The 25,921-nt window shown below is 36.9% G+C and overlaps 1 protein-coding gene across 1 annotated transcript in view; it reads right to left on the bottom strand.

Annotated features, from left to right (window-relative positions):
- The window catches only part of LOC149299919 (propionyl-CoA carboxylase alpha chain, mitochondrial-like), a 166,654-nt gene that overhangs the window by 102,194 nt on the left and 38,539 nt on the right, over positions 1 to 25,921 (bottom strand). The window contains exons 7-11 of the mRNA XM_089485827.1: positions 13,676 to 13,807; positions 11,704 to 11,740; positions 9,955 to 10,033; positions 4,127 to 4,229; positions 2,834 to 2,928 (exon numbers count right to left, since the gene is read on the bottom strand). Coding sequence (XP_089341953.1) covers positions 2,834 to 2,928; positions 4,127 to 4,229; positions 9,955 to 10,033; positions 11,704 to 11,740; positions 13,676 to 13,807 — 446 coding nt within the window. The remainder of the gene's footprint in view (positions 1 to 2,833; positions 2,929 to 4,126; positions 4,230 to 9,954; positions 10,034 to 11,703; positions 11,741 to 13,675; positions 13,808 to 25,921) is intronic.

Raw genomic sequence — 25,921 nt, 5'->3', positions numbered from 1 at the left:
AGCTAGGTTTCAGCATGTACTGGCTGACTTGGCATGATAGGAGTGTGATTGCTAACAGCATTAAAAAAATAAAAAAAAAGACGGGATTTAAAGTCGCATTGCGACTTTTTTCCAAATTCGGCAGGGGGGCAACGGGGGCAAGGATTAAGCTTGGGGGGGGGAATTGCCCCCCGTAGCGACGCCACTGGTTCAGAAAAATCCTGCAGCTCGACACAGACTAGCTGTTCCTGTGTCTAGAGCTAATTTCATAGAAAACTCAAGCTTTCACTATTTGACCAATATGGAAATGAACAATTTGAGCAGGATCTCTGGATTCAGCAAGTATGAAATATAAAATGTACTAAAGACTCTCTTAACTGGAGTATACTTCCAACACTTGTGGCAAAACAGGGATGCATTTTTAAAGCGGTTTGGTTAGGGGCATGAAGAGATGGCTGGGCATTAACAAAGCCTTTCTATGACCGTGATTTTGATAGCTTTTAATGTAATTGATTTACACATTGTTTGCCGTTTATGTACCGTATTTGCTCGATTATAAGACGACCCTGATTATAAGACAACCCCCCAAAATCTGAATATTAATTTATGAAAAAAAGAAAAAGCCTGAATATAAGACGACCCTATAGAAAAAGTTTTACCAGTTAATGTTAATTCATGTAAACTATGTGAACAATTGTTTGTTAATAAAAGCTATGATTGAGAGAAATATTTTGTTTTAATTTCCTATTTTTTTCCACAACCTGCCCCCCCCCAGTTATGCACATCTGCCCCCAGGCTTGCCACTCTGCCCCAGAAATGCCTTATACCCCATATATGCCACTGTGCCCCATGATATGCCTTTTAACCCTCTAAATGCCACTGTGCCCCATGATACACCTTTTAACCCTCTATATGCCAGTGCCCCATGATATGCCTTTTAACCCTATATGCCACTGTGCACCATGATATGCCTTTTGACCCCCTATGTGCCACTCTGCCTCCAGAAATGCCTTATACCCCTATAGGCCACTCTGGCATTTAGGGGGTTAAAAGGCATATTATGGGGCAGAGTGGCATATAGGGAGGTATAGGGCATTTCAGGAGGCAGAGTGGCGTATAGAGGGTTAAAAGGCATTTCTGGCGGCAGAGTGGCATTAATGGGGGTTAAAAGGCATTTCACAGAGCACTCTGCCTCCAGAAATGCCTTATGCCCCCCATTTAACACTCCCTCCCCCTCCCTCCTCCAAACTTACCGGAGCTTCTGAGTCTCCCGGTGCTTAGTCCGGGCAGCGTGTAGAGCTCTACGCGATTCGCGTACACAACTTCCTACACGCTGCCCGGACTAAGCACCGGGGACTCAGAAGCACCGGTAAATTGGGGGGGGCATACACAGGAGGAGCATCGCTGCAGGGGATCTGGATCTTAGTCTCATAGTCAGACCTATTTGAGGTCCGATTAGAAGACAACCCCAATTATAAGATGAGGGGTATTTTTCAGAGCAAATACAGTACTTAATAGTGCAAGATTTAGGGCTGTAGACCACCATGATGCCTTCGTAACCCAGCAAACATTATGTTCTCATAGAACAGAGGGGGATCAAATGGATTTCATAAATTTCTATAGTTTAGATAAACAATGTTAAAATACCGTATTTGCTTGATTATAAAAATACTCTGAAAAATACCCCTCGTCTTATAATCTAGGTCGTTTTCTAATCAGACCTCTTTCTGCTGGGGCCAGGCTGCTTACCGGGCTTTGGTCGTGAGCAGCGTCTCTGCTTCTAGCAGCAGGAGAACAGGAAGCTAGCACAGTCCTCACATAACTCTACCTCCCCCCTCCTTCCTCTGGGGGCGGGGCCAGAGAAGTTGCTCGCACAGCCGGGCCCCTGCAGAAGTCTTCGAGTGAGAGATCTGCAGTTCAGGTAAGGGGGTGGGGGAGGGTTTTTGTGATTAATGCGTGAAGTATGTGTGATTAATGGAATGAATGAGTATTTAAATGTTTGTGAATGAGTGTGTGTGTGTGATAGCATGGATGTGTAAGGGGGGTGGTGGTGGTAGCATGGCATAGGGAGGCTGTACTCACACTCCTATCATCCCCAGGTTCCAGCATGTACTGGCTGCCTTGGCTTGATAGGAGTGTGATTGCTGTTAGCAGTTATATATATATATATATATATATATATATATATATATATATATATATATATACCTCCAGAAATGCCTTTTAACCCCCTATATGCCACTCTGCCCCATGATATGCCTTTTAACCCCCTATATGCCACTCTGGCATATAGGGGATTAAAAGGCATATCATGGGGCAGAGTGGCATTTAGGAGGGTATAAGAGAGTTCTGGAGGCAGAGTGGCCTATAGAGGGTTACAAGGCACATCATGGGGCAGAGTGGCAAATAGGGGGTATAAGGCATTTCTGGGGGCAGAGTGGCAACCCTGGGGGCAGATGTGCATAACTGGGGGGGCAGGTTGGCAAATAAAAGGAAATAAAAAATTATATATTTTTCTCAATCATAGCTTTTATTAAATATGAAAAATTTGTTTACATGAATTAACATTTACTAGTAAAACTTTTTTTCCTATAGGGTAGTCTTATATTCAGGCTTTTTGTTTTTTTCCTAAATTAATATTTAGATTTTGGGGGGTCGTCTTATAATCAGGGTCGTCTTATAATCGAGCAAATACGGTATATCAAAATCCATTGTTATAACCAAGTACATTCTGTGACACTTCAAACAATAAACACACTATTGACCAAAATAACACATTAAGCAGGACTTAATAGAGGAGATTGGTGTCTGTAGGGTCCCTTCTGTTCAAACAAAACAGGAAAGTGGGACTCACCTGGGTGCCTCTTCAACCACTTTCTGATTCCTCCTTTGAATGGAACACTCCCTTTCATTTAACCAAAGTGCATTACCGTGTTTATCTGCTAATACCTAGTAAGGAAAAGACAACTACTTGAAACAAAAATGATTGAGCAGAAAAGCATCACAATACATGAACAGCTAGAACTTTACAAATAGAGAAATCCACTACTGTATGTAGACACTGAAAGCTTAGGCTTTTAATAGCCAGAGGGAACCGCAATCTGCATAAAGTAATCTTAACATCAGCTCAACCTGCAAACCCATATGAGGCGACTATTGTTGCATATTTAGAGATTTTGAGGCATTTGGGAACATTTGACTAGCTAGATCAGTTCACAGGTGCTACTAACTTCGTATAGAACCATTTAGAACTTTTTTTCAGTAGTTTGATTCTTATAAACTACCCCAACACATTTATAAATAATAATTAAAAAAACCTTAAGCATTTGAATGGATTGCCTTCAAGTCTGACCTGCGATCAAACGGTTTGGGTGAAATAAAAACACAATTTTACGACTAAACTCTCCTCCAAGCTTGACTATAGAAGTCTTTATTATTGTTTATGTAATTTAGGAGCCAGACACAATTGTAGTAGCCAGCTTGATCATTAGCAGCAATAAACCTTAGGCACTGGCAATAAAAATGTAAGGAGCATTGGCTACTTGGCTCCTGGGATTAAGCATGGTATACTTCCTACTTTATTATTTTGCATTAGGTCATCACAGAAAAGAACAAAATAAAAATATAAGTATACAACTAAGATAAAGTTCCAGAAAAAAACAACAAGTGGAAAAAAAGCATCCGTGCAAATGTATAATTTATTATAAAGTTAAAAAAAAAAAGCTAGAGTGAGAAAACTCTCTTTAGACTTCAATGGAGAATATTTACCAGAATGACAGGAAGATATGCATAAAAACACTTGTATTCATAAATGTTTCCTATCCACTAGTTCAGTTACATTAAAAGGAGGAAAAGCATATAGATTTTTTTTATTTAACAGATCTGATTTTTATTTTTCTATCAACAATTTGGAAAACAAGCCCAAAAGGACACAGATAGAACATGAAAGCGTGCCTTAGCTCTGCCTTTATAATACATTAAAAGCTAAATACATCATTACTTGTTAACTTTTGTCATGCTCAATGCAGCAAAACATTTATGAAACTTATGTTAAGATATGGAGTATCTATTTGTATATAATTTTATCTTACAAGGAGAGAAATTAATAGTATTTAAATAACCACTTAGCATAACTAGTTCTACAAACCTGTATTTCTATATGTCGTGGATTGTCAATAAATTTTTCTATTAGCAAACGATCATCTCCAAAACTAGAAGCAGCCTCTTGCGATGAAAAACGAAATCCTTCCCTGTGAAAAAGAAGCATAACAAATATCAACAAAAGATAAAACAATCATGAAGATATACACCATGCAGTCCATTTATTACATCCAAGATGGAAAAAAATAATCATCTATAGTACTCTAGGGTCTAGGATCTATTTGCTAAAGGTAGAGTTTGCCGGAAAATTATGTTTCAGCTCCTTGAAGGTCCAGTCCCGGTGAGCTTCTTCTGCAAGGAAGGTTTCGCTGGATATGTATAATGTAGTGTCAAATTCGAATGATTTAATCAAAATTGCTAGTGCTGGTTCTTTTTAATGAGAAAAAATTTCATAGATTACTTTCCTATTTTGGAGCAAAACTGCTGCATACTATATACTAATATATATATATACACACACACACACACACACACACACACACACACAGTATCCTCCCACTAACATTTACTCCTTTGAGAGAAAGGATGGAATATTGGTTCCCTCTGGAAGGGACTAATTTTTTTAAACAAAAGCCGTTTTCACCCCTGACCGGACAGGATTGCTTAAGGTTAAAAGCAGAAAGTGTTGTCGGCATAAAAGTATTTCCATAATGACGCAGTAAGTGTCTTCATCTATGTTATAAAATAATGTTTATACACACATTTTAGTGCCCTCCACTAATATTGACACCTTTGGTAAATGAGCCAAAAATGCTGGGAAAAATTGTCTATTGTTTAACCTTTTGATCTATTCTTCTGAGAGAAAAAAATATCCAAGAGAGCAGAGTATTTTTGTGTATCTTGCAATTGCAAAGATAACAGCTCTGAGTCTTCTCCTATAACGCCTGATGAAGTTGGAGAATACATGACAAGGAATCTGAGACGCTTCCACCATACAGAACCTCTCCAGATCTTTCCAATTTTGAGGTGGATGCTGGTGGACGCTCTTCTTCAGTTCACCCCTAAGGTTTTCAAGTCAGGGGACTGTGATGGCCATGGTAGGACCTTGATTGATTGATTTTGTGGTCAATAAAACGTTTTGGATCATTGTCCTGCTGGAAGATCCAACCACAGCCCATTTAAAGCTTTCTGGCAAAGGCAGTCAGGTGTTCATTTAATATCTCTAGAGTCCCTGATGCCATATATCCATGTCCTCTGGCAAAAAAACAGCCCCAAAACATTAAAGAGCTACCACCAAGTTTAACCGTAGGCATGAGGTACTTTTCCATATGGTTACCTCTCTGCGTGCACCAAATCCACCTCTGGTGTTTGTCAAAAAGCTCTATTTTGGTTTTATCTGACCATAGAACCCGATCTCGTTTGAAGTTCCAGTTGTGTCTGGCAAACTGGAGATAATTGAGTTTGTTTTTGGGTGAGAGAAGAGGGTTTTTTTCTTGAAACCGTTCCAAACAACATGTCTTCGTCCAGGATTAGTCCTAACCTTTCCAGTTGCCGTGATGGTTTAAATGGGCAGTTTCAATGCTTTTGTTTTTTTCTTATCGTCACTTCCCATTTTGCGAAGCTCAACAACCTTTTGCCGCATATCACCCATTGTGATGAATTTGGGCTATGTGTTAACTGATATTTATAGTCATGGTTGAACAACTTCCTGTTTGTAGTCACCACTGTTTTTTGGGTTTTTTTTATAAACCTGTGTTGTGATTGCAATTGTGAGAGCAGAGTGTTTTTTGAAGACCAAAGAGTTAACCAATAAAGATATTTTTTCACAGCATTCTTTGCTCACATTTACCCAGGGTGCCAATATTAGTGGAGGGTGCTAATATGTATGTATTTATGTATGTATATATGTACATACATACATACATACACACACATATACATATATATACATACACACACATTATTTTATAACATAGATGAAGACACTTATGCCGACAACACTTTCTGCTGTTTTGCCTTAAGCAAACATGTTCGGTGAGGGGTGAAAACAGCTTTCACTTATATAATTAAAGTCCATTCAAAAGGCATCCAAATTTCCATTCTCTCTATCAAATGTTAAAGTTTGGAGTCTCTTTAAACCAAATACCAAGCATTTTAAATCAAAAGAAAATAAGTGCCAATGTTAAAATGAAAGGCCTATTCAAAATCATTTTTCATTGTAAAACAGAATCTCAAAACCTTCAATGACGCTATTAAGGTCACAGAGTTTAGTATCAAGTATAATTAAAAGGTCATTTTAACCACCATACATAGGTTTAAAGTCCACCTCCTACAAGTCTAGATTTGAGAGATTTATCTGATTGTTGCACATGAGTTCAGGCATAGATTACATGATGGAAGAATTGCCACAGTCCAGTAGGATCCAGCCATATCAACTGGATGTAGCACAAGAAACGTCAGGCAATGTTAACCGGATTGCCGAATATCCCCAGTATCGTTTACAGTGTCCATTGGCCGATTACGCATAACGTTAACACATTACTTACTGAGCTCTTACTATATATTATAACCAACTAAAGTTTTGTACTAAATTTGAGCCAGTGATTTTTTTATTTTTACAGTGTGGGACACGTTTATGACAAACAAATTTGAAATGCATGTCTAGTCAAGATAATACAATATATTTTCATTTTTTGTGCAATCCAAGAATAGTTTCAAAGGAATAAGAACACGACGAAAGTCAGAGGTTTTTTTGATTTGTGTAAATCTATGTTGGTTTAACCTTATTAGAATAAGCCAATTTTTGCTTGTTTGCACTATGGCATATGCACTGGAGTGTGTGTGTCTATTCATAAGTCACAAAGGATTCTTAATAGTAGATAAATCAATTTGCCTAATTATGTAACCCTCCCCATCAGCTATAATTAAGCATTCTAATTAATTATCAAGCTTTTGTTTGTACACACACACACATCCTGGATGCAGTTTTTAAACATTCTTTGCAAGTTTGCATAATCTGATGATTAGACTCATTTAACGGCGCATTATAACCAGCCAAGATACCTTCATATTCCACAGCCTCACACGGAATACTGTGCGGTGCAGTAGCAAGGGCATCAGGAACCAGGATTTTCAGAATAAACAGTCAAAAATCTAAAGAGCAGCTACTAACCAGTCTGAGCTTTTTTTATTAAATAGATTTACTCGGTGATGATCAACTGGGTTTAAAATACAGATGATGATTTATTTCCCAGTGAGTATCCATCATCCTTGTGTCTAGGTGCAGGAGTCGCTCTCGTCCTGTGGCTGGTTAAATGTACTCTAGTGTGAAGAGATTCCCAACAGTCTTTATTAGAGTCCAACACTAATAGATTGTGTTCGCCCTTCAGTCTATATTTTGCATCTACGCTAGGACCCTGGGGATGATAGACTATGTTGCAGTGGCACCTTGACATGCGGGATCCTTACTTGTCCTGATATATTGCCTATATTCAATTTTTTTCTTTATTATTATTTTTTATTTTTTTATTTTCGATATGTAACATGTTCTTTGCTTGGAAATCCTAACTTCAGGTATATAATCCAGGATAGAGCACATCCCGCACAACAGAAAACAAGAACATTTTATGGGAATTTATGGAAACAAAAATCAAACGTGATCCTCACAGTGACAGGATGCATGCTTTTGGCACACGCAGATCTCCAGCAAGTTTATAATGAGGTCTGCATAAGTAAACCATGTAAAACCTGCCTAAAGGCGTATTGTAAATTACACTGAAGCATAAAAACACTGCTCTTTAATTGCTATTACTTGATTGAACCTGAACTATCATATACGAGATATGAAATCTAGCCCTATAAAGAAGATTAGACAAATATTAAGACGTATATTTCCGGTCATCTCCCTAGTAACGGAAAATAAGTAGTTTTTCCAAGTATATATATTCCTCAGGCTAATCCAAAGGTAAATGTGGTAATGATAAATGCTTGGTAGTATCCATTTAAAACATGCTAGGAAGTTTGCTCGTTTTAAAATAAATATCCTTAACACACACAAAGTTGGGTTATTTTCTCCTTCTGAAGGCATCTGTCACTGGTTTTAACCAATTAAACTTGTAACTAATGTTTATAGGACACCGGTGAGCTGCACATTTCAGCAACACATGGTGGTGTTTCATTAAAAGGAAAGCAATCAGCAATGGAACCTCCTGCTATAGGTTCCATAAACAGATTTAGCCTCGGCTCCACATACACCAGCAATCATATCCACTATCAATATCTAGCAGCAGCTTAATAACCATCTTTTAGTGACAGCAGTATTCTTTTGCACTTCTCCTGGTTACACAGCGTGAGGGAAGCCCTGTATGTGTAAGAGCATTGGAAACACAAACAGTGGCAAATTGAACATATGTGAGAACAACGTTTTCAAAAGCAGCAATTACAAATTGGACTCCAGAAACAGGTGTCACATATAGATAATGCTTAGCCTAAGAGGTGCACAGTAAACAGTGAAAATGCTCTCCTACTGCACCCAGACAGTTCTAGTCTACGACTCCTCTCGCTTTAAATCCATTCATGAGGACACTTTCAAACTCACCCAAAGCCTCTTCGCATTGGTCCGAACCCCCCTAAAATGTATACCCTTCATACTAGTTGATTAGTTAGCACAGGTATACTCTGCTACTTCAACGCCACTTGGCGATTTGCCAGGCTAGAAGTGGTGCTCTGGACGTACAAAAAGCACGTAGTACGATGGAAGTTAAAGTAGGGCCTGCAAAACCATTTTAGCTCTTTTTTTCTACTCTCCAAATTATTCTAACTATGGAAAGAAAAAAGACAATGTGTGCATGTCCCAATATAAAATACTGGCAGCATAAGTACATAGTTTCAGCCTCAAAAATAATGTTTACATACATGTTCACATTTTGACAGATAATCACTGTAATGACTACGGTCTCTGACACTAAAACTCGGGTAAGAAACAATTGGAATTCCTCATGATTTAACAGAAAGGCTAATATAGACAAAAAAATACAAAAACAGTGTTTGTATTATACTTACTTGAAATTTGGTTGCTAGGATAACCTACATTGGGACAGTGTTAAAAGCTTTAACATTTAAAGTAAATCAATCTAACCATATGAAAAGCCTTACTCGCTTATGTATTTAGAAATCTGTAAACACGGCACAAGGTCATATTTACACACCCAGCAATAGGGTCACCACCATCATACCCAGGACCCTTACTCTGACCCAGAGCTCTCTCACTCAGTTGTAATATACAGGAGCCGGGAAATGTTGATAAAATCCAGAGTCCTCCCAGTTATTGTTTCCATATCACCCATTTAAAATAGAACATTCAGAAAGTTTACATGACAACGTACGGTCTTTGCCCAAACCAGCCCAGCACTACATAGAGTTATGTAGTTTAATGCTGACATTAATTGTCCTTATTTAAATGGCTGGTATGGCAAACTCACCAGTCAATTATTTTAGTCTGTTATAAGCCATTTATATTTATTTCAAATTCAGATAAAGTAATGAAGATTTTGTTTTTATGGTGTTGCATCGGTTTTTTTTTGTTTGTTTGTTTTTAGATAGAACGTTATGTTCACACACAACTTTAGGTGCCAATGCCTAGGGCCACTATCAGGCAAGATAAGCGGTAAGTTAAATGTCAGCAAGCTACATGAATTAGTTAATAGGTGTTTTAAACCAATTGAGCTAACTAAATCAGTTTTGCACAGAGAAGTCAAATGCTATTTAGTGTCAATCACTTTGAAGTGGCTCTTTAACACACATCCCCAACGATGTGATTTAAGATTAGGTAAGTGCTGTATTAATCAAAATGAGGTATTGTGGACAGTATCTCACCTGGTCTCTTCATCATCCCAAGCAATCCTCATGCCTTTCCCTCCGCCACCTGCTGAGGCCTTGATCATAACAGGGTAGCCTAACAGCAGGGAACAATTAAGCACAAGTTCACACTTTGATCATTTGGTCATAGGAACATGACAGAAAGCCACATGGTCCATGTTACAGTAAACAATATCTGCTTTATTTAACCACTTTGCTACTGAACAGACTTCAGGGCCTTGGAAACTAAAAATGATTTGGGATTAATAGGAATCCGAAAAGTATCAGTTGGCGAGTAATGGTAATGAAGAATCCGGTAATTGCATTAAAGACAGTTTGCCACTGTTGGCTTAAATATGTGAATGGCACAATATGGCAACAGCTCGGCAGTGTACTGGGAAAAAAATGCCATTTCTATTTTTTTATTATATTTTTGGAATGTGCTAATGATTGACATTAGCTAAATAATACAATTTAAACCATATATAAATAATTTTAAAAAAAGTAAAAAATTCATTTTAAAGGGTGATGTCATCACCATGGAAACACTCCGAACGGCCCTCTCAACTGCTCCAAATCTAGCACATTGTAGTGGATTTTGCTATGAAGCCAGCTCCTTTTCTTTTTCTGTAAATTTACGTCTGATACTATTTTATATTATTTATACAGTTTTACTTTGCCTTACCGCTACACTGTGAGAAGAATATGGTGGATGCACATGAATTAGAAATATAGTATCAGTCATATCATCTGACAGTTTAGATAGAAGATCCAGCTCCACAAATAAGGGTTAAAAATTCAAAATTTAATTAGACCAGTTAAAACATGATAGACAAAAAAAGAGAAAAAAAGAGAGATGTGCTCAAGTGATTGAGAAAAAATACGCCAACGCGTTTCAAACCTTACGGTTCTTAATCATGGCTTTTTTCTCAATCACTTGAGCACATCTCTCTTTTTTTCTCTTTTTTTGTCTATCATGTTTTAACTGGTCTAATTAAATTTTGAATTTTTAACCCTTATTTGTGGAGCTGGATCTTCTATCTAAACTGTCATTTGGATTAACCGAGGATATGGCTCGGCCTTCTATCCCGTGCTCCCTGCAATTTGAAGCGTCTCTGCAAAACATCTAAATGGTGAGCTGGAGTTATCTTTGTTTTGTAGTCATATCATCTGCCTGATCTCAGATTTACATTAAGTTAGTCAGATGCACTTACAGTAACAAAATTAATACAATTATGTATTCACAGCCATATGAAAAAGCGGGCTACATAATAATGTGATAAAAAGAAAAAAATCTAGCAATAGACCTGTTGCTATTAGCAGCGGTTTAGGATATAATTTAGTACAAATTACGAATTCAGATGCAGCTTCACTGCAAAGCTTTTGTTGGCTATTTTTCAATTTGCTTCCAGTAATCACCATGTGTGCGTTCCTAAACATCTTTAAAACAGTGAATCTTTAAGTTGTAGCAATGTCAAAATGAACACCACCTTCGGCTTTTGAATATGAGAGAGAGAGAGAGATCTTTGTATTTCTTTCCACAGTAGGTGCTGATTGAACTTTCATAACCAATTTGCAAAGATAACATATGGCATTTGTAAAAGAGGGGGGGGGAGGCCATTAATTCTTTGAGAGCTGTGGGCAAACGAGATCTTAAACTATTAAAACATTATTTGTTCTATAGGGATTACCTATTACGCATTTAATTTAGTCAACCATGTCTGCTAAAGGCATACAAATCCCACCATAGCTAATTTAAGAACTTACCAATTTCCCTTGCAATTCTGACAGCTTCATCTGCATCCTGTAAAAGCAGGAAATGAGAGCCAACGTTAATCCCATCAGCCATTGCACCGTGTCCTTAGGGCAGTCGTATATTGCTCTACTGTCTCCTCCGATTCATTTAATGTTTGATTTTACAACCTTGTGACCCGCTCCGTTCAGAGGAATGTAAAATTAATACCATAAGTGGAATGTAAATTTTACCTCATCATTATTGTACTACATAAAAAAATAAATAAAACTCAAAGCACCTCTACATCAGCTGACAGGAAGACCAGCTACCTACGTGAAATGATTTTCTGCAGTGGCAGAAACTAAGCGATTAAATTGCGGAGTTTACAATCAATCACGGGCCGTAAATCAGGGCATTAAAGCCTGACTGCTGTGGCTTGGATCTGTCTTCTCTGTTTGTGTGCGCGCGTATGCGTGCGTGTATGTCATGTTTTCCATGAAGTTGTCAGCAGGGGGAGTTCATTCTCTATTGTTTCCCGAATTGTTGGTTTAACCAACATCTTCGCGAAGAGAAAAGAACTTAAAAGTAGAAAAACTAAAAAGGAAACACACCAAAAATGTACAAAAAAGGTTTGCGATGCCACCTGTCAAAAATATACAGTTTTAGCCATTTTAATAAAAAAAGGTACTGCATGCTACCATAAGACGCATGGTGATCCAAATGAAGAAATATATTTCTAAACTATGACGCGGGCTGGAAAAGTTGTGTATTAAAGATTGATTATTATTTTTTAATTTCTAACGTGAAAATAAATTTGTTTGGCATGTACAAAATGCCATATTCAAGAGGAAACTCTAGAAAGTGCCCTTTTTAAAGAGGATACCTTTACTGGTTCAGTTACGTTTTCATGACCACTCAGCCAGCCTTTTGCTTCTCGCCCAATAATAAAAGAAAAGGCTCTTTAAAAAGGTCTTCAGTACCTTGTTACAGCCCTCGTGAAGAATAAGGACGTGAGCAGGGGAAGTTGGCAAAAAATTTAATTTCCTTTCATTACTTGGGCTGCTCCACAAATCGCTCCTTGTTAAGTTCAAAGCAGTCTTGAGAGTAACCTTAGTTTTAAGTCTTTCACTCAGAGCACTCACATCTGCTAATGAGACTCCTTTTCCTCACTTTTCCCCTCAATATAACAATTGTTTTAAAGTTGTATATACAACCCCCCCCCCCCCAAAAAGAAAGAAAAGTATAGGTTTACGGTTTTATTGTGCCTTCTTTCATTCTAAGAGCTGGGTTCTTCAAAAATGTAGCTTAAAGGGATAAATAATGTGAAAAGGGGTCATTTAAGAATGTTAGTGGTTTGTACACAGCGAGTTGGAAGGGTCTTTGTTCCTGACCGTGACACTTATGCGGGAATACTTTCCTTAAACAACCTCCTTGTCAGGAAGCGTTAAACCTTCAAAACGCGGACAATTAAAGCCTCTGGAAGTAAAATGCAGGAAGACCGATGACTGATGAACAGTTGTGATTATCGTGGAGTTGCAAACTTTTTTGCATTTCTTTTCGCTTGCAAATCTGCTGACATTTGCAAAATGTAATTAAGGGCAAGGCATTTTTTTCTTTTGTTTTTACAAGTACCTGCTGGAAAACCATGAGATAAAAAAACCAGATACCCGACATTGTTCTCGCTGTTCAACTCGGCTGTAGAAAGATGCATTTAAATTTGCATGGGCTAAATGGTTGTTATCTGACAAAGTCTTTTCTTCTTTGTACATAATACAATAATGATTAATTTACATATTCATTTTATATATTAAACATACTGTATATGCATTGCAGCACAACCACAAATGTAACAATTATACTTTATCTTCTGGTTTTTTATTATGTCCTATGGTACTATATATTGATAAAATACAGGTGCACTTCACTTGTAATTAAGGCACCATGCAAACGCAAGGTGGGTTACATACTCTATCTGGGCCAGATACCAGCCAAGCCGTTTCTCACCTTGACCACTCCATCAAAGCCAGGGATGGTGTTGACCTTTGCATTCTTGGCTAATAGCTTGCTTTCAATCTTATCTCCCATGGCTTGGATAGCATGTGTGTCAGGTCCAATGAAGGTGACGCTCTCTGCTGCCTGTGGAGACAATGAAGGTTTTACTTTTATTACAAAAACATATTAGGTGTTAGCAGTGGGTTCACACTTCAGAGGCGGCTTAAAAGAAAAATCACACAGCGTTTAATGTAATCAAGAAGAGCCAACCCGCAAATAAACAGTAAAAACGTTAAGCTGCTGGCCAGAGTGCTTTTTCTTTAAACACACACTGTTGTTGATGGGGTCCGTTAATACTACGCAACACGCTTTTACCATTTGAGTGTAAATGTTTTAAGTGTCAGTTACATGCAGAGGGGAATAGTGGAAAAAAACAAAACTGTTAAATGGACCTCATAAATTTTTATAATAAATAATATTTACTGGAGAGCTGTACAATTACAATTCAAGTTTTGTGTTCTGGAATGCACAGCTCTCGTACATTTATATCTAAATAATTGTCAAGAAATATGCATGCACTTTTTCCCAAAAACTTGTAATAAAAATTGTTGCGCTTTTTAAAGTAATAGTACATGTTCATTTTCTTTATGTTGGAAAAAAATATCATGTGTAGCATAAAATACAAAAACAACATTGTCTCAAAACCAAGGATTACTGAAGAGCGGGTGTATATTACGTAGAATACACAACGGTGAATTATACTTGCCAACAGGCCTATTAAATTACTGGAAATAGCAGGTTTGAAAAGAATTTGCCACACAGTTACTTGTATGCAAACACCAAACGTAGGGATCAAGAGTCATATTTGAACCTTATTGTTATATTTATACTGTAATAGGTCTTACAGGAGTTTGACATTCATCTTACAGGGCCATTCTGCTAAGACATCTACTAACAAACACATATTAAACTGTCATAAATAAAATGGTGTATAAAGTGTATAAATAAAGTGGTAATAACTGCTAAACGAATAACAAAAATGTTGAAAAAAAATGTTGATTTCAAGTACAATAAGGGAATGCAAAGTGGTAGCGTTTGTACCAAGGCACGGCCGGTGTAAGAAACCATGACAAAAAGGATAGAAGGAAAATGTGCCTTTTTCAGTTACTTGCGTATTGAACCATACATCACGTAACCATGCTGAATCTCTGCAGAGGAGTCTAATGCCTTCACAAGAACCTACACGCTGCATTATTAGACACACTTCATTGTATATACGTGAATGTTTCCTTGGGAAGCTTATGCATTGAATCATGACACACAAATTTTTATATGTTTAAATCTTTCAATTATTATGTTAAAAAAAAAAAAGTCCCAATTCCAATATGTTCAAATCATAAACCCAGCATTCAAGCATTAACTCACATAATAAGCGATTATTTTATTACCAAACACAGATCTGTCAAAATAGCCAACCCACCTATTAGACTACCCGTGAAAGACCCACATAGAAAGTCCTTTACTCAATCTAAGGGCAGCACCTGATTCCATTTAAACCTAGGTTTCTATGAATTCTGTTAAAATACTTTACATGCATCGTCCAGTCCACTATACACTTGGTAGATTAGCACTTGCAAATATAAAAAACTAAGACGTTTATTCACAAGAGGAGGGGGGGTTCCTAACTACACGTTATATTATGAAGGTAGCAACCCCAGTGAGCTTTTGGTGCAAAAATAGCTAGGATGGCTCTGTGATTAAAGGAGTTTTAAAAGCATTTTACTGAACATGCTACTCTTAACAAGACGAGGGACGTACTGCCAAGCTGTGGCATTGTACAGAGAACCTCTAACCGGTGAAACACACCGACGTTCACCTCTCACTCCCAAACTCAAGACAATGATCTACAGCTATATTGAGAGAATTACTTTTTAATGGCTCTGATATATAGAGGAAAGCAAAGACATGAGATATATGCAATTTCCTCGGATGCTCTCCATATTGCCTTTATTGTACTTGATGGCACTGAAAGCCGATTTGGTTTTTACATGAGAAAGAAAACCTGTGGAACCAATTAAGAATCGTCCACTATATACACTTACCAGATTAGTACTTCTAGTACTAATCTAGTAAACACAATGAACTTTTGGTGGAAAAATAGCTAGGATAGTCTATTAAGCATAATGAATACATGATATTTCTTAAATGTCTCCTCACTATACACTATGCAACGACAGTTCAGCTCTTCCCGGGAAGAGATCAGCCAGGCATGGCCCTTTATAATGCATAGCAAACACAAGAAACCTCAAACCTCCTGAATAACTCCCACTTGCTAATGAATAAACCCTAAAACATTTCAGAAATACATTGTATATTTTACGTTGCCCACAATGCTTTCCAAAGGCTCTGCATAGTACATGGGGGGGCATACCAGACAGTGATATATTGAATACAGAGGACTCTAGTCACATGGATACATCAAAGTGACTTCACTGAAAGCAGAACTTCCAAGTGCTGACAGCTCATAGAAACAGTAAGGATTTGCAGAAAATGTAATTTTTCTATTTTTTCAAACTACCAAATAATCCTCCTCTCAGAGGTAGAAGAAGCAGCTGGTTGTTAAAACTGAGGAGCATTGTATATTAGTTCTTTAGGTGTGCTAATATGTGACAGGCCACGTCTTCAGGAGAGGAACCCATGGGATTGAGGCCTCCTAGTTTTGCTAGACAGTATTCAGATTAGTTTGTGAGTAGCAGGAATGATGTATAAAATACATTTGTTTCGCAACATCGCTACAAAGAAAAAAAAAATCACATTCTATGCATCTCCGGTTTTCTCACCAGTGCTTGATTCACAAACACATCTCTTGTGGGATTGACGTCTTATTTTGCAAAAAAATTGTGACTCAAAAAGTTGATTTGACACCATATCTATGATTTCCTACTAAGACTCTGTGTACTAAATCAGGCAGGAATGATTACTGACATTTCATGGAGTGATCATACATACTGCAAGGGAAAAAAGGATAAAAGCTCATTGCAATGTCTGCACCAAATGGTTAATTTACCTTAGACCTGATAAACATAAACGGAACAACCCAAACAGACCACGAGATGGTAACTTATATATTTATTAACTATAAGGCTACAAACCACATAAAACCCAGAAGTGGTTTTGTTACTTCCATGATAAAGGTTAAGTCAAGGGAGATATAGACCCTGCTGATGGGGTGAACAAAGATTTGGCCTCTGGATTCTAATGGGAGCAGACGTCACAAATACTGGCGGATCTCTTCGTTGGATGCTGCATGAGAATTGACCAGGGCGATGGAGCTTTGGCTGCTGGGAACCAATTGGAGTAGATCTCTCAAATATTGCAGGGCCGATGGCTTCCTTCATGACAACTTTGGTCTCTACTTGCTCCTGATATAGAAGCATCAGTTGCTCTTCCAGTACTGAATAGGATTTCTCCATCATCCTAACATCTTTCTCTATAGCTTCTAATTCAGGTTTTTCTCATTCACTTTATCTGGCAGCGAGCACGTCACTTGAACAAACTGGTAAGCTCCCTCTCTCCCGACTGAAGAAGGGCACTCACTCTGTCCAATTCACTCTTTAGGTCTTCTGCATCCAGAGTGGGATCCTCCTCTTCCACAACGTCAAAGAATAATTTTGAGATTACATCTCGGTTGCTGCCTACCTCCGTCCGGCACTGCGTGCATACGAGTCTTACAGCGAAGCAAAACCACTGCTGTATGTACTGCTGCTGAAAGATGTGCAGACGCGCAGCAAAGTGCCGTCACATCGCAGGTGTTGATTCATTATTGTGCTGCAATGTGCCCGAATGGGCATGGCTGTACGTCATTGAATCAAACCACAATACTGTCGGTTATATACTATAAATGAAAATGTGTATACACACCCCATTTGTACCTGCTGCGAGCAACCAATGTGCAATATAGCATATACATTATATGTACACTGTATATATATTATATTAAGCTGGTATTTATTGTTGTACTCATATTATTGCAGAAAGGTATATCTGAATGTATATTTATGTATATAAAAAAAAAAATATATATATATAGGAATATATAAAATATATAACCAATTAAACATGGTGTTGTGAAGATGGCCGCATGACAGTTCACTAGCCTGAAGCAAAGGCCTAGAAACCAGTCATATCGCCACTGGATTATTCAAGGTTAGACATAACCCAATGGCCAGAAAGCAGTGGCTTATACCGTTTTACAGATGACTTTCTAACGTTATGCTCGCTCATATAATAAAAATAATGACAAAAAAAAGCTGACTCACAAAATGTCCCGTCTGGGTCTAAATTATTTAAAATGCATTCCAGTGGTTTTAGTTCCAACTGGATCAAAATATATAATGGCACCGTTGAACCATTCGCGTCTAGGATCAGAAATAATAAAGAAATTAGAGGTTTGGTAATCGGAAATGTTGAAAATAAGATAAGTTTATATGCAGATGATATATTAATTTCTATGTACGACCCCGTAAATTCGCTAGGTAAACTGATGCAGGAAATTACAAATTTTAGTAAGTTATCCAATTACAAATTAAATACAAATAAGACCCAAGCAGTTACAGTGAACCTGGAAGAACAGATAAAAGTAAGACTAGAAAGAGAATATGATTTTATATGGGAGACTACAAAATTTGAATATTTAGGAATTATTATACCACTTAAGATAACGCAAATTATAGATATTAATTATGGAAAACTCCGTGATCAATTAATACGACAAATAGCAGATTGGAAAGGGTTGTTTATATCATTGATGGGCAGGATGAATGTAGTAAGATCATACATAATTCCAAAATGGTTTTACTTATTGCGAATGATTCCTATTAAACTTCCTCCTCTGTGGATCCAAATGTTCCAAAAAAACCTAGAATATCCCAAAAAATTCTATACGCCAGTAAAACCAAAGGAGGACTAAACGTACCATGCCTAGAAAGATATGTTAAGGCTAGTATATTAACACATATAATGAAGTTACAATATAAAAACAGCCATAAAGAGGATTGGTTCCTTGTGGAACAAGAACTGACACGAATGGCGAATTTAGAATGCCTACTATGGAAACATCAAGATTGCACAAAATTAATTATAAATACTCTACCTATCTCTTTAAAAAGTGCGATAGAGTATTGGACCCTTTTCAAACACCGAGTAGGCTTGAATAATAAAATAATAACATCTGCACCTCTGGAATCTCTTCAAATTAATATTAGACAATTAAGTCTTAAAAACTGGGATAATTTTAGAAATATGAGAATAAATTATATATACACTTTAAATAAGATAAATTCCTTTGCTCGCCTGAAAGAAGATTTTAAGTTGGATAATTCTGAATTTTTCAATATATACAGAATAAGGCATTATTTGAAAACTCATTTATATGAGGGAGGAAAGTCAGATATATGCCACAAGGTAATATATATGTTCTCTCTAGAAATAATTAATAGAGGTATGAGGAAGTGGTATTTATTATTAGAAGAAACAGAAAAATCAGTTGAAAATTGCGCGTTAAAATCTTGGCAACAGGATTTACACTCTCAAGTGGAGCAGGAAAACTGGATAAAGAGTTTAGCGGAAGTTAGCCAATTTACACATTATTTAAATATGATAGAACTCCACTACAAGATTATGTTAAGATGGTACATGACTCCTGAGAAATTGGCTAAATTTAATCATAACACCTCCGCTATATGTTGGAGATATGGTCTGGCAAAAGGCACCTATGTACATATCTGGTGGAGTTGAAATTTATTACAACACATTTGGAAGGAACTATTCGAGATTATATCGGATACTTTGAATAGCTATATAAATCCTACGCTCAATAAGGCCTTGTTACATATGAATTTGATTAACATCTCTACTAATCAAAAAGCTTTGATTATTCAATGCCTATTGGCTATGAAAATAATTATAGCTAGACATTGGTTACAAAAAAGATCAATTAGTATAGATCATGTTATAAATCAAATTAATTATCAATGTGTGATGGAGCGGGGTTTCTATCAAGCGCAACAGAAACTATAAATTCTATAAAGTGTGGAGACCTTGGCTTGCTAAACACCCCGACCTTTATTGAGGCTATATGTATAAAGGGATAACAATTTATATGTAATGACACACCCGAAGTGATGACTGGAAGGGATGAATGGTATGAGTGGATAGTATGATAGTGGTAAAACCCTCTCTGTTTTGTATTTCTATGTATTTATTATTTTCTTTATTATTTTCCTTTTTGTTGTTTTTTTTTGTTGTTTTATTGGGATAGGAGGCCAGAAGATATCTTATGAATAATCTGACCTACTTCCCTAAAATGTAACAGAGTTTGTAGTGGCAGTAATAATATTAAGATATATATATCTATATAACTGGATGTGGAAATGATTGTCAATGCTTTATTGATACTGATTAAGAGTCTGCCGCTTGTTAATTTATATGTTTGATAATTTAAAAAAAAAAAAAAAAAAAAAAAATGCATTCCAGTGAATACTCCATACATATCTTAAATGATATATGCTATACCAACATAGCGAATATTTTTAGCATGCGTCGTCCTCCTCCCACACCGACTGGCCCTGAGCTTCAGCACTGCCTATGCAATAGTTACCAATACTACAACATAATGCCCATAATGAAGGCAAATCATACTTTATAATATTTTAGAATGTTAAGCTGTCTTGGGATACAAGAAAACTAAGCGTGTTACATAAATTGCTTTACAAAGCTGAATTAAATAGGCAGTGGTGTGAAAAAGTATTTGCCCCCTTACCTCATATTTTCACATATGTGTCAGGCTTAAATGTTTCAGATCAAACTAATTTTAATATTACGCATTAATATATGGTGTTAGCGCGTGTGAAAGTGAGGTTTGTGTCTGTTACTGTATGTGTTAGAGTGTGTGTAAACGTATGTTGGTTACAATTTATCTATTAACTTGATTTACCAAAAATTGTAATTATAAAATAGCAGCTTATTAAATGGATTAATGTTTTTACTAATGTATTTAAGAATTCTTCAACATTAACATATATTTGCAAAATATTTAATGTTTTGATCAATATTTTATTAAAACGTGATTTCTGTTATTACATATAGTTCATTATCTTTAGAATGGGACATGTATATTACACTTTATATTAAGGAGACATATTACTGTGATGGTGGAGCATCACCTTAGAAGACAGAAGGGAGAAATGAGCAAAACATTAAATATATGGGAGAGAAAAGAACATATTTTGGCTGACCCCTAGATCCAAATCAAATTTGTCGACCCCTGTGCTAAAGTATATTTGCTTAGCATATTAGTGTACCTAATGTTTCATCTAAGTGGAATGCCACTTTTAAGCACAATCCTAACATATTTGCTGGTGTTCTATTAAGTGCAGTATTCATTTGGAAGGTTAACTACTCCAGTTGCAATAAAGGTTTGTTTTGTGTAGTTGAAGTCCACAGATATCTCACAAGCCTTAATTTAAAAGGTCAAACACTACAATGACTACATTTTTAAACAGAAATATTCTATTAATGCATTATAGTCTCCATATAAAAAAGGAAAGAAGATCAAACTGCAATTTATGGTTCCATGCAGTGTGCTTGGTAGCCTTTAAGGGTCTGGTTAATTGATTAAAGGCATTTTAAAAGCACATTATAAATGTCGTATTACTGTTAACAAGACGAGGGACGTACTGCCAAGCTGTGGCATTATACAGAGAACCTGTAACCGGTGAAACACACCGACGTTCACCTCTCACTCACAAACTCAAGACAATGATCTACAGCTATATTGAGAGAATTACTTTTTAATGGCTCTGATATATGGAGGAAAGCAAACACATGAGATATATGCAATTTCCTTGGATGTTCTCCATATTGCCTTTATTGTACTTGATGGTACTGAAAGCTGCTTTGGTTTTTACATGAGAAAGGAGACCTGTGGAACTAATCCCACTAACTTCTTTCTGTTTTTCTGCATAACACCTCCAGGCTACAGAAGAGACAAAATGCTTCATTTGCATGCTTAAACACCACAATCCGAGAAAGGATCCTTTCAGCTGCAAATGTTATTACATCTACATTTCCAGAGGAGAAAGAAGGTTAAACAGCCTACTCAGGTTTATGTTAACTCGGCCCTTTTTAGCACCAAGAGCTGTACAAAGAGCAGGGAATGCAAAGCCTCAATGGTTCAGCCTCTCTCTTCATTACATTCAATTAGGCACTGGAAATGGATATAGCTGCCGATTACATGAAGATAAAAAGAAGGTATCTGGTGTTCACAAAGGGAATGGCAAACACTGACAAGCATAACCTCGCTCTCTGCATTCCTCCACTGCTTTAAGGAATATTTATTAGGCTTTTATTGAGTGTCCGGTTCTGCCGGCGTTAGTCATAAGCGCACTAGGTAAGGCGCATAGTTTCCCATATATATATACACATATTCCTTGAGCAGCTATTCATTTAGTGCTGCTATTATTTCTACACCAGGCAATAAAAAGCTATATAGATTTTATTTGAATGTTTGTAGTCCATAAATTAGTAAAACACGTCTCATGTGGGATTGAGCAAATCCTGGAAATTAAAGCTTTTCCACAGGAATTCTTTTCATGCAATTAAATGTTTTTAATACCTCTCTTACTCGAGCAGCTGAAGAATGCCAAGTTTCAGAATGTTTAATGCCTCCAGCCAAATGTAATCATTTCTTGTTTTCATTTCGATACGGTATTACCCCCCTCTTTCAATATTTTTATTTTGCTTTGCTTTGTTTCTTAAAATGAAGGCCAATTCTTGACAAATAATGTCATCCCCAGCTTGGAGTTATATCTTAATTAGGCAGAGATGACACTTATGCTAATGTTAAGTAAGCAAAACAGCCCCATGTGACTCTTACAACAACTAAAAATATATAAAAAGCATCTACTGTAGAAGGCAACTGACAGTAGCTACATGTGTTATTGTCAACAAAGCCAAACAGTTGCTCTGAAGCCCATCCTTCCGCCAAGCGTTGACATTCGTTAAAGAATTAGCAGCTGTATTTACACTATAATATATTCTGTTGCAAAGCAACAAGCTCAATGGGGACGTGTTTTATTGCAATTTGTGTCAGAATGACCAATCATTTAGCTGTATGGCTACGTGTCACTCGGATAGTATGAGTTACAGATTTTACCCTTCTCAATTATTGACATGAGATCTCAGAAGGTACAGATTATATCTTCCAAAATAAGAAAGATTGGAAGCACTGGTATGACAAACCTGGGCATGGATGCAGTATTGCAGTTAGTTGTCTCCTAAAGAACAAGTTTTTTCCCACAGAAATCCTATAGTTCAAGGGATTCTGGGTAGGTATATACAAATTAGTTTAACAAGGAACACCTCTATGCATATTATATATATATATATATATATATATATATATATATATATATATATATATATATAGACATAACCGTTCAGAATCTTATATTTCTGTTGGTGGTTTGATGAAATGAAAATCCTGGTGTTGGTCTGTGCTGCTGTTACCTGCTCATAACCAGTAATGCTTTATTAAAGAGCATATGGAGTACAAGAACAAGCAAACATGTAAGGTCTTCTGATCCCACTTACAGTACATGTTATAAAAGTCTGCAGCTGCAATCTGGAAGCAATAACTTTAATCAGAACGGTAAGGTCTATATTTAATGCAAGAAATACATTGGAACATAATGAAAACCAGGTGTGATCGAAGCTTAGATTACTAAAGTAAATGGAGTTATTTCCCAAATACTGACAAAACAACACTAGCAAGCTACATCTGAATAGAACAAATGGTGCAATTCTAGCTCTACTGGCTGTGTTTGTTTTTTTAAAGATACAAATATTATAAACCATTTAACAGCCCTTTTCTTATATATTTTGTGGTCCATTTTGGATAGGCCACAAGAGCTCACATAGGCAGCATATTCTCAGCTAGGCCAACTAGGTCTTAGGGTGGCAGGTCCTGGGGAATGGAAGTTCCTATGGCAGTGTGTGGCTGCTCAATGGGGAGATTTACACCATGAAAGCTTCCACCTTACTGATTGAGCATCCATAGTACCGCTTCCACTGCACATCCATCCAGGTGGAGCTTCAGGATACATCATGTAATGCACAAAACAGGGAATAGGGCAAGAAAAAGGTCCAACCACTTAGGTCCACCTTTTGAATACTGTTGCTCGTTCTTCTATTATCACCTCATCTGTCAGTCATAACACCGAGTCCCTGTACGCACCTGCAACAAAACCACATTCTTCACATTCAGTTCCTTGACTAACGCTGTATCGGCCTATAATTCTCCCTGGCTAGATGTCCTCTGAATCAAGTTATATGCTTGCACTATGGGTTACCCTTCCCAGGATAGCATGCATCAAATGTTAATCTTCATAAAAATCAGCATTGTTTAATCATGTATATAGCTCATGACCACTGTTCATACATAATGACCAGTTACAGACACATAAAAACACATAATTTGATGGTAGATAACCATTCGGCCCATCTACTCTACAAACTCCACATCAACACTTACTACTACAGGACTTTTCTTCAAGGAGAAACCAATACATACCGTAGTTATATTTTGAGCATGCCTCTTCTATTCTGCATGGCTTCACTTTATTTACATGTTCTTTTTTTCCCTTTGAAAGTAAATGACAAGAAGGTAAAGAAGCGTGGGGTAACGGCTGCCATGCAGTGGCTGGTCCTTCCTTGTAACGGTGGAAGTTTCCAACTGTTACCCTGTTAGTGCCACAGCAGTGGGCTGTTGTGTGCTCCAGATTAGCAGCACTCACATACAGCAGCACAACAGGGGGAATGTCCACATTGAATGTCTAGCAGCTTTATGGGGAACCTGGTTATTGCATACTCTGTGGAGCCATTCTTTCTATTCTTTGCTGTACAATGAGGGACAGAAGAGGAGTTATATGGGGAAGTCTATTTATTGGGCTGCTTAAAACAAACTGTAAAAAAAGGAGAGAGTGTAATTGCTATATTTTTTTCACACTTAAGTGCTGCTTAAGCCATTCTGCAAATTGCTATGGCTACCAGTATGCTATGGAACAGGACCTATTTGTTTTTACCTAAATTCACTTTTATTGGTCATTATACATGTTTTATATTGATGAGTAAATTGACAGACCATTTCATTAAAAAATATAATACAGGAAGTAAAAGAGGGTATTGAAAGACAATCAATGGTAGAACTAGGCTATAAGAAAGATGGAAAGGAGGAAAAGAAAAACAGGAGGAGAATAAATTGCCTCTCCTTGCATAACTCAAGAGGTCCAAAATTGACCACCGCAAAAGTAAAAGGGTAACGTGGAGGGAATCAAGGGCAATGAAACCTAATCAATTAGAGCCTTGGGAACGAGACATTTTCTGTTATATTAACCTAAAATATTCTACTTAGGAACCCTTGATGCAGCGAATAAGCTTGAGAAATATGTGCAAACTGAGGAGTAGGTGGTCTGTGAATGGTCCATGCATTGGGGCCCCCTGCAGCCAAGATCCAGTCTAACCAGTTTAGCTACTTGCCAGCCAAAATTAAACTTGCTGAATATATCTTCCTTTTTTTTAAATAAAAAATTTCTCTAAACCTCAATATCAGCATGTTAACATGTAAACTGAACACACTTTTTCCACCTTGCTGCATAAATGTAAATTAATTCTAAATACTAAAAGAGGAGAACTTCAAGCTTCCGTAGCACAATTTTGAAAGCTATGTGAGATTTTATGATCTAGCCTTACAATATCAAAAAAGGCTATAATAGGAAAAAAAGCCTTAAATTAATAAAAAAAATACAAAAGCCTGCACAATGTCCTCATTTTTTTACTTTTTATAAACAGAGCCAACAGTTTATCACTTGCCATGAACTGTAGTAGTCGACTTACAAAATTTCTAAAAACCCATTAAAAGCTGTCAGTAGGGGGTAAATTGAAGCCTCATGCATTAAGAAGCTAATAATTTTAAAAAATGTTCAGGGGCAATGAACCCTGAAGATACTAAGCGCTGAAATAACTATAAACGTGTTTTGTACGGCAGCTAACTTTCATCAGAAATAATTCACTCAACAGCAATGTCTGTTTCGGGCAGACATGTTTCTGTCACGTTGCAAAACCTGCGCAAAAAAAACACATTTTTCATTTGTAATGGATGGATACAGAATTCCTTAATGAACAGCTTGGAGATAAAATATT

Source organism: Sceloporus occidentalis, unplaced genomic scaffold, assembly GCF_023333645.1.
Source record: "Sceloporus occidentalis isolate IW3139 unplaced genomic scaffold, rSceOcc1.0.p SCAF_27, whole genome shotgun sequence".
Classification (NCBI taxonomy): Eukaryota; Metazoa; Chordata; class Lepidosauria; order Squamata; family Phrynosomatidae; genus Sceloporus; species Sceloporus occidentalis.
The sequence above is the reverse complement of the archived record's forward strand: the minus strand, read 5'-3'. Positions and strand labels throughout refer to the sequence as shown.